The sequence below is a fragment of the Rhagoletis zephyria genome, unplaced genomic scaffold, assembly GCF_001687245.7.
Source record: "Rhagoletis zephyria isolate East Lansing unplaced genomic scaffold, Rhagoletis_zephyria_1.1 Rzeph_scaffold_00098, whole genome shotgun sequence".
Taxonomy (NCBI): Eukaryota; Metazoa; Arthropoda; class Insecta; order Diptera; family Tephritidae; genus Rhagoletis; species Rhagoletis zephyria.
Window position 1 is genome coordinate 342,415 of NW_016157182.1, and position 10,002 is coordinate 352,416.

Consider the following 10,002-nt stretch of genomic DNA (forward strand, 5'->3'; position numbering starts at 1 on the left):
AATTTTTAGAATTTTGGTATGTCTGTCTGTCTGTCCGTATATTTGTACGCGCATAACTCGAAAACTAATGCATGGAATCGAATTAAGTTTTCACCTATGTATCGCTGGAGGTCTAACTTACAATATAGAAGAAAACAATTAGAGAGTTGCCACTTGTTTGAAAATTTCAGTTTAAATAAATTGATACGCCACCTGTTTAAAAACTTTTATTTAATAGATTTGATAACGTAAATTAAGTATTGCAATATTGGCTAAGAGGTTAGGAAATTTTAAGGCCGAAAATATTTCTAGGGGATCTGCCACCCGCTTGGAAAATTTTATTCATTTAAACTGGTAAAATAAATGAAATATTGCAACATGAATATTAAACTAAAGAGGTTTAGGAAGCTTACTTGCGAAAATATTTTTGAAGCGGGTTTTCACCTATTTGAAAAATTTAATTCAGTTAAATTGATAAGATAACCTAACTGTTGCCATATGGTTATCAAACGAAGGTATGTGAGAATAATAAAATTGTATATAATTAATATTAAAGAAAAAATAATAGGGGGCTTATTAGATCAATAGAAGCCAAATCAACTTTTTTTAGAATTTTGGTCTGTCTGTCTGTCTGTCTGTACGGCAACATGTTTGTAAGCGCATCATGCAAAAACTAATGTATAGAATTAAAGGCGGTTTTCACCGATGCACATATTGCTTGAAATCTAACTGAAAATATAGAATCCATTTTTTTCAGTTTATCGTCGATCTTTATTTCTAGGAATTTGAATGTATTAACTTTTACCAGTGCTTCGTTGCCCTTCAGGCAAACGGTGACAATTTGCCACATAGTGTAAGTTGACAGGAGAAAAGAGTGCCACTACGGTGACCACTCTTGGTGATGTAGTGGGTATCAGTTCAGCTTTTGTTTACTTTCAGCATTCGCTAGCTTGTACGAAAAAAGCCGAATGGATAGGAGAATTACGGCGGCGAAATAATTAAAACGCCGCCTTTATAATCACGCGGAGGGCATTAAAAATACCAGAGACGGAAAATAAACATTATTTTTAAAATTTTAACAAAAAAAATTAACAAGTTTTAATCGTCGTAAAACCGTTATAACTATACTCACGTATTTGTGTTCGTAGTAATAAATTAAAAATAATAATAATAATTAATATTTGATTAAGAAGAATATTTCAGTTAAGAATAATGATCATTCAGGAAAACTCAAAAGCTATAGCAGCGTGATTTCCGTTGTATCCTTTTTAGAGGTAGCGACACCCTAATAAGAAGAATAAGTTCCAAAATTTTCACGTCAAAATTTCAGTAAGTTGCGTCTGTATGGCCTTTTCAATTTCATAAATAATCATTGTTTTTAAGCGGAAAAATAAAACTCAATAATAATTATTATCTCTGAGCGAACAAAATAAAAATCATAAAATAATCATTATTTGTGATCGAAAAAATAAAAATCAAATAATAATCATTTCCGTTGAGCGAAAAATATAAAAATCATAAAATAATGATTAAATGCTGATTTAAATTATTTTACTCATAATAATTACCGTCCCTGAATAATACACACTTTTCCGTACGTCTTTACTCTAGAAAACATGAGCCGGCCATCGAAAATTATAAGTTCGGCGTAATAAAACTTCTTGCTCGGCACATAGATGTGAAACAGCTGATTTACATGTGAAACGTTTATAGAAAAGAAAAATAAAAGCATTTTCGTGTGTGAAGTGATTCGCGTTTTTATTAAATTGTGGACATTAATAAATCAAATAAAATGCTGGGAAGTCGGCGAAACTTAAAAAGGTTGGTAAGCAATAAAAGAAAAGAATTTTTATCTAAACTTCAATATAAACCAACCAGCGAGGTAGTGAGTGTCCCGGTAGCATCTGAACCACGCGATTATGAGTCTCATTTGCAATCAAATGCAAATATAGTTTCTGGAAATGATCCTGCTAACAGTGTGCGTCCAATTTCTTTAAAAGAGCAGCTAAAAGATTGGGCTTTGAAACACAAGCCAAGTAGGGAGTGTTGCAATGATATACTTGCAATTCTTGCTAGACAAAATCTCGATGTCCCAAGGGATATTAGAAGCCTCATACCAAAAAAAAGCAAGTTGGTTATTAAGAGTGTACCTCCTGGGTTTTATTCTCATTTTGGCATAGAAAAACAATTAATGTCTTTTGGTGATTATGTTTCTCAATTCGAAGAAATCGTTTTCGACATAAATGTTGACGGAATACCTTTGTTTAGAAGCTCAAGGGTTCAACTCTGGCCAATTTTGATAAGAATTTTAAACTTTAAAGTCAATAACATTTTGCCAGTAGGTATTTACATTGGAAAACAAAAACCAAAAGATTTAGAAGTTTATTTGCTGGATTTTGTTCAAGAATATGATAATCTTTCGAAGACTGGTATTTGCGTTAGTAATAAAATAGTTAAGCTTAGATTGAGGGCGGTGATTTGCGATGCTCCGGCTACAGCTTTTATATGTGGCACAGTTGGACACACATCTTCCCACGGTTGTTCCAAGTGTACACAGGTAGCACGGAAAATCGATCAGGTTTTGACGTACACTACAAATTCAGACAAACTAATTACAGATGAAGATTTCACGGAGAGGCGACTGAAAAATCACTTCAGCAAAAAGTTTAGGTCAGAGGCTTCTCCCTTGGAAACTCTTAATATAAAAATGGTAAGCCAAATTGCTCTTGACACTATGCACCTTATTGATTTAGGGGTGGTAAGGAAATTTCTAATACGCTTGCTGAACAACAAAACCAGTTTGGAGTACAAAGCTCCTAAGGAAAATCTTAGTACCATTTCGACTAAATTAGTCTCCCTTAGAAAGTATATTCCACTAGAATTTTCCCGTCGACCGCGAGGTTTTGAAGACATTGTTCATTGGAAAGCAACGGAATATCGCCAATTTTTGCTTTATACAGGGATACTGGCATTAAAAGGAAGCATTCATGATGAACTCTACTATGAATTCCTCTTACTCCACTGCTCATGCAGACTTCTATCGTGTCCAAGATCCTACGAAGAAAATATATCGCTTTGTCAAAATATGCTAAGCCTATTTGTGGAAAACTTTCCAATAGTTTTCAAAGAAAATAGTGTGAGCTATAATGTACACAGTCTTTTACATCTTACCGAGTGTGTAAAGCAATTTGGTGTTTTGCAAAATTTTTCGGCCTATGGCTTCGAAAATTATCTTCAGATTTTAAAAGGCTACGTAAAAAAACCACAATGCGTACTCAAGCAAATTTACAATAACGTTAAACACGAAAACCGTCGCATTTCATCATAACAGGAAGGATTTGTAGAAGAGAAAAATCGTGTTAAAAAGTTTGTGACCTCAAAATATATTTTTAGTACCAAATTCCCTGATAACTATTGCTTTATCTTACCGGATATTCCCCTCACAATCAAAAGTTTTGATAAAGAGAACAACCTTGTAATCGGAAAGCGATTTCTAAATCAAACGCATTTTTTTAGTCAGCCTATAGATTCGTTAAAGCTTTTAGGAATATGTTTAGTCGATGAAAATATTAATGACTTAGAGGAGAGTTTTCCCACATCCAAAATTAAATGCAAATGTATAGGCTTACCATATCAGAACAAAATTTTGTTAGTTCCAATCCTACATGGCTGCTTTTAAACAAACACAACTAAATTAAACAATCGAAAACCAAATTGCATGCACACATATATAAGTTATATAAAACTCTAACTTACCTTTTCTATCAACATTTTTCAAGGGAAATCCCAAAAATGCAAAATCGAGCATTGAAGCACCTTAACTCAAAGGACGAACAGGTTCTACTCGAAGGTAAATATTTACTACATTTAAGATTTCCAGGTTTTACGTATTAACTTCATTTTATTATAGGTGAAAAACGATGTGAAAATTGTAAAAGGTTAGAGGACAAAATTGATCAAAAATTCCAAGAACTAGCAGGTAAATGCATATTTCGAAGCAGCTTAATACTCACATTGCCCAAAGTTCAAAGAAATATTTATTGTATCTTTATTAAAACTATTTCCGATCATTTTTTCCAGATAGAACGAATCATCAAAATACAATTATAATGGAAGCTTTGGCAGAACAAAATGTCCTAATTAATAGGCTTATTTTCCAAGATGAAGAAAACTTGAACGTGACATCCACTTTCCCAATAAAAAGCGATAATGAACTTAAAGAGCTAGACCAAAAAATTGATGATTCTAACATTAAAAACTATGTAAGTATTTGTAAAATTTTACAATAGTAATTTTTAAATTTATTTATATACTTTTGGTTTTATTTTTATTTTAATAGGTAAATATAGTTAAGAAAATTATTTGTAATAATTTGCAGAAAAACATTGACCTACTATTGGAGCCTGAATTTCTTTATGAATATAATATTGACGGTAGTCATGGAAAGAAACGATTGAAAGAGTATAAAATGTTTGAAGTTATGAAAGGTTTTCTAGAGTAAATTGTGGAAAGTAAATTTACTAATTTTTATTTTTTCTCAGATTGCGTTATTTCGATATATGGCGCAGAAGGTGCTGAAGAAAAAATACGAAAAGCGATTCATTTATCAAAGAAGCGGCAGTTAAAAAAGTTGCTTACGAATAAAAGAAATGCCACCAGCGATGATAATAAATAATGAGTATAAACTCTTTTAAAGTCCATTGACGAAATTCGATGAATTCTTAGTTTTAAAATGAAGTTTTGTATTATTTTTCACATATTTTTCTTTATATTAATGATTCAATGATTTTCTAAACAGGATACAAGAAAACTGAGTAAGTGTACTTTGTACGAAATATATGAGAATTTTGTAGTTTCACCTAAACTGCAAACTTTTTAATAAGAATTTAATAAAAATCGAGTATGTAGTTTTATACCCCATTCAAATTTAGTATAATAATGTGCAAACTTTAAATGTCTTAAAGTACATACATATGTACATAAAGTATTCTGAGATTTCTCTTTATATGGAAGAAAATGCGTGACACCGACAGCATAAAAATTATCAAAAATCAACACGAACTTTAAGACATTTAAAGTTTGCACAATATTATACTAAAATTGAATGGGCTATAAAACTGCACACTCGATTTTTTGAAATTCTTATTAAAAAGTTTGTGGTTTAGGTGAAACTCCAAATTTCTCATAAATTTCGTATAAAGTTCAAAAATTGGATTTATACAGTGTTTGTTAAACCTTAAGCGATATTTTAATACAATATGGATTAACAAAAAAATATTTAATATGAAAAGCATTGCAACTATTAAAACTAATCATCGTATATCAGTTTTGTGACTAAGGGTATATTAATATGTTAACTTCGTTATTAAATTGATTATTTTTTGCTTAAAATATGTAACAAAATAGTAGTAGTCGACATATGACCACTTTTGAATATTATTCTTTTGCGTGTTTAATGCTCGTTAATTTTTTATAAGTGAATAGCACATTAAATAACAGGACCCATATATGTACATATGTACATAAATCGAAATGTAAAAAATGTATATATATTTCGAAAATAACTGAATTTCTTTCATTTCTATGAATAAATAACGTAAAAAAATTTTAAGAAATCATCAATTCTAAGAAGGGCAGGGAGGTATTCGTGATAGGTTCTTTTAAACAAGTCACGAAATGGGTAAACGGGGTTTGCCAGGGGACAGGTTTTCTCAGGTCGTCACAGTTCTGCCACCGGAGTCTCTATGCGGTGGCAATCGGTCACTGCCAATGACAACTCCGTGTTAAAGTTGCCGGTCGTTTTCATATAATTGAACCGGAACTGTGATCGGTATCTTCTCTTTCAGACAGGTATGTGATATATCCAGTGCCGGTGCTTTTGCCTGCAGGGTGTTTATATTTAGAGTTAGCGCCGCACTGTTTTAAAAATTTCGCCTTGATATAACCACAAATTTAGTTTTATTGACTTTCAATTCCTGTGTTCATAATCATAACCAATCGCACTTCTTCGGAACTACTTTGTGGTTTCTGCCAAAAAATTGAGAAATCTGAGGGGTCGCGTTTTTACAATTTCATATGGTTTTCTGCAAACTAATAAACGGTTACACCGATTTGGTTCATATTTGGAACATATGCCAGCACCTTGAAAATAAATATTCAAAAATTCCAAAAATTTACTCGGTATGTGGCGCTTGTGTAGGAATATTCCTAAAACTCTTATACAGACTAAAACGTAAAAAACCAATATATCTCTAAAACCTGGAGAACTGTAATTTATCATGGATGAATAAATTGCAAATACTCTACTTATGGCGAAAACTGGTAGGCGTTGGAAAAGGGTGACTGGCACCTCCCATACAAACTGAACTTCTCATATAGCTTATCTCTGGATCCGCTTACGCTAACGTCCTGAAATTCGACACAGCTACATATCGTCGCTACCATGTCAAACTATCGAATGTGAAAATAGATACTTTTCAGGAGAGCAAAGAAACTGTTGTATAAAATTTTTTTGGCACTAGGAAAAAGTGTGGGATTCGACACTTTGTTAGAGTCAGTATCCTCTTCTTCTAAGAAGACTAGAAATTCGACGATTTGCAAACTTTGCGCATCATTCCAAACGCATGCGCAAGGTATCTAAATGAAAAAGCATTTTTGCACATTCGGTAGTTTGACGTGGTAGTGATGATATATTTTCAATACCATACTTATGGCGAAAAGTGGTAATTATTTGAAAGGCTGCATCTACATACATTTACGTAAACGGGCAAGTATTATTCGATTGGGAACCATTTTCTCTCAGATTTCTAAATCCTACTGAGATATTGTAACTTTGCTTTTAATTTTTTGTAAAAGGTAAAACTTTCGAAAAATTTTTAAGAATTAATTTTTTTTTTGCACAAAGTTTGGAGCTTTGGGACGGCGAGGATTCTTGGGCCTCCTATAACAGAAAACGCACATCTGTTCTCTTGAGTAGACTTTTTAATTGCAATAATAGATGTTTTAATTGCAAGATCATAAAAAAATATTACGCATGCTTGGAAGAGATCTCACAGGTGAAAATAAGACCATCGGTAAAGTTCATGACATCGAAAGGGATAAGTATTCTATACGCTTTAGTGATTTCAACTTCAACTAAAAATGTTGACTTTACAGACTATTTTTGCTTTTAAACGCTCTATTTCATTGGCCAACGCAGAAGTGCATATTAGGCGCCGCGAAGCAAGCGGACATTGGCTAGTAAATAAATAAAATATAGTGGAGGCATATGGGATATATAATATTGCATATTATATGTACGTAATTAGGTAAAACAATCAATTCATAACTACTAAATTCAAAAAAAATTAATTTTTTTACCTTCCCGTTAAATATTTCTAAGTACTTTTGTCTAACAGTGCATTTAAGGAGTATTATAAACAAACTGAACTCACCGTGCTCACCGCCAATGAGCATCTCCTCGCCATCTTCACGACGCCACATCACATATGGTTCTGGATAGCCACGAGCTTTACACATCAACGTGACATTGAGCCCTTCACGAACAACCATGTCATTACTGGTCAAGGTTTCGATGATTACAGGAGGCACTAAAAACGATTTCGAAACCAATAATATTATTAGTACGACAAAGAAAAGATTCTGAATATTTTATAAAAATTCATTACGAGTAAATACTTATAAACAAATTCAGCGCATTTCCGACTTTCGGAGAACAAAAATAAGTTTTATTACCCAACTCACCTACAACTTGCAGATACCCCTTTTGCGAGCGCATGGGGTCCGTATTCACCTGACACATATACCAACCCCGATCGCTCTCTTCCACCTCCCGGATATGCAGATACCAAGACCGGTGGTCGTTATAGCTGAGACTAATGCGATTATTTTGTGATATAACGTTGTGATGTATGGAGAGTATTGTCTGTGTGTCGACGCGCACCCAAGCGACCTACAAGAGATTTACGAATTTAATGTTTACTACTATTAGTTAAATGGCATAATTGGTTTGAAGACGAGAATTAAAAGCAATGAAGGACAAAGTCATGGAATCGGTATGTTTATATGCAAAGGAGCTGCAGGGAACAGCGAAGAGCTGTTGCGCTAAAGCTGTAGAATTTGTATACCCTTTGAACACATTCACTCAGTAATTAAGCCCATTATACTTATAGAATAGCACCCTAACTACCAGCTCTTTCTATGCGTTTGTGCTTCTATATCACTTACACACATGCACGTGTAGATCCTTATGTACATACATATGCACAACACAGACCACTTGTAATCTAATGAAAACTGACAAGTTACCTACTCGTACGATTTGCTATCGTACATTGGCAGCCACTCATCTGAGCTCCTTATTCTGTTACCAAATTATCATTCGATTGCCTCAAAAGGACTAAACTGCTGAAGTGTTTCATTGCCATATCGAGCCCTAACCGCCAAAATAACGTAAGCGACATTTTTTTCAAAATTTTATTTTTGATGCAGAAATATTCCTAGAGCATCTAGAGATCTAGAGATTTATCTTTCCATTTATACTTTACTCATGCTAATTGAACAAAAAATAGTGGGGATATATAGAATTTTATTGTGTTAGGTTACCGGTATTATTGTGTTCTATTACACAGGGAAACAAAAACGGTAAGGCTATTTTCAATGGACTCCTTTTTTCTGCTTACCAATCCGCACGTATACAGTTTCTTTACCGCTCCAACCGCCGAGACACTGAGGATTTGAAATTCGTGCAACCAAAGCGTGGACGCGGATTGGAACCCAGGCCGTTCTAACTTCCAAAGCGGTGTGCCATAATGCCATAAGCCTAACAACCATTCGTACGCCGAAATTTGGGCACAATGTAGCAGATCAACGTAAGAGCTACGATAGTCGCGTACCTCCGGATACCCTAGATATAAAGGTGGGTAAGTAGTCAACATCAAGGAGGATGGTTCCGTGCGCAGAAGTGGAAAGCTTTTGACTGCCATTCACCTGGGAGTGGCCAGAAGTGATTCTTGTGCGTACGGTCCAAATCGCAGCTAACAACGTCCGGATATGTATATCGACGTATCCTGTGGGTAGCAGCCAAACACCCGTTTTGGAGCGAGCTAAATTGAGAAGGCGTAAAACTTCGCGTGCGCTGGGTTTGGGTCCCGCCACGTTAAAACCCCGCCCAATGAAAAATTCCAACAAACCACAGATGATGGTTTTTTGATGACGACCCCGGCAAACGTATAAAGGACTATGATTTGAGGGTATGCACCTGGAATATCCGGACCCTTAATGGGTGGGCTGGTTGATGTCCTCGGGAAGACAAAGGCTGACATCACCGCCATCCAAGAAATGCGATGGACGGGCCAAGGCAAAGTAAGCGTGCAGCCTTGCGATGTCTACTACAGTTGCCATGTAAAGCAGCGCAAATTCGGTGTTGGATTCGTGGTAGGAGAGAGACTCTGTCGCCGAATACTGGTGTTCACCCCGGTGGACGAACGTTTAGCCACAATCCGCATCAAAGCTAGCTTCTTCAATATCTCACTATCTGCGCCCATGCCCCGACGGAAGAGAAGGATGATGCGTCTCTTCTATGAGCGCTTGGAACGTACATATGAGTGCTGTCCCCGACATAATGTCAAAATCGTGCTTGGCGATTTCAATGCCAAGGTGTGCAATGAAGGGATTATTGGCGCCGCTGTCGGAAAATTCAGCCTCCACAACGAATCGTTCGATAAAGGACTGAGGATGATCGACTTCACCGGGGCCCGAAACATGGTAATATGTAGTACTAGGTTCCAGCACAAGAACATCCACCAAGCTACATGGCTGTCTCCAGATCGAAAAACGAGAAACCAAATCGATCATGTTGTGATAGACGGAAGGCATGGTTTAAGCGTTCTGGACGTACGTACACTCCGAGGGCCAAACATCGACTCGGACCACTATCTTGTTGTAGCCAAGATACGCACCCGCCTCTGTGCAGCAAAAAATGTGCGCCCAACAATGCAAGGAAAGCTTAACGTCGAAAAGCTG

The 10,002-nt window shown here is 35.3% G+C and overlaps 1 protein-coding gene across 5 annotated transcripts; it reads left to right on the top strand.

Moving 5' to 3' along the window:
* Nucleotides 1–882: 882 nt before the first annotated feature.
* LOC108376342 (uncharacterized) lies at nucleotides 883–4,797 on the top strand. 5 transcript variants are annotated; one of them, XM_017632576.1, is made up of 7 exons: nucleotides 883–1,308; nucleotides 1,591–1,800; nucleotides 3,759–3,829; nucleotides 3,890–3,958; nucleotides 4,060–4,241; nucleotides 4,319–4,449; nucleotides 4,521–4,797. In XM_017632576.1, exons 2-7 carry the CDS (start codon nucleotides 1,772–1,774, stop codon nucleotides 4,555–4,557), a joined length of 519 nt encoding a protein of 172 aa, XP_017488065.1. In that variant the 5' UTR covers nucleotides 883–1,308; nucleotides 1,591–1,771; the 3' UTR covers nucleotides 4,558–4,797. The 5 variants fall into 5 exon arrangements, with proteins under 5 accessions (XP_017488065.1, XP_017488053.1, XP_017488037.1 ...); XM_017632564.1 differs by having other exon boundaries at nucleotides 892–1,308; nucleotides 4,358–4,466; XM_017632548.1 differs by having other exon boundaries at nucleotides 894–1,308; nucleotides 4,319–4,466.
* Nucleotides 4,798–10,002: the final 5,205 nt, after the last annotated feature.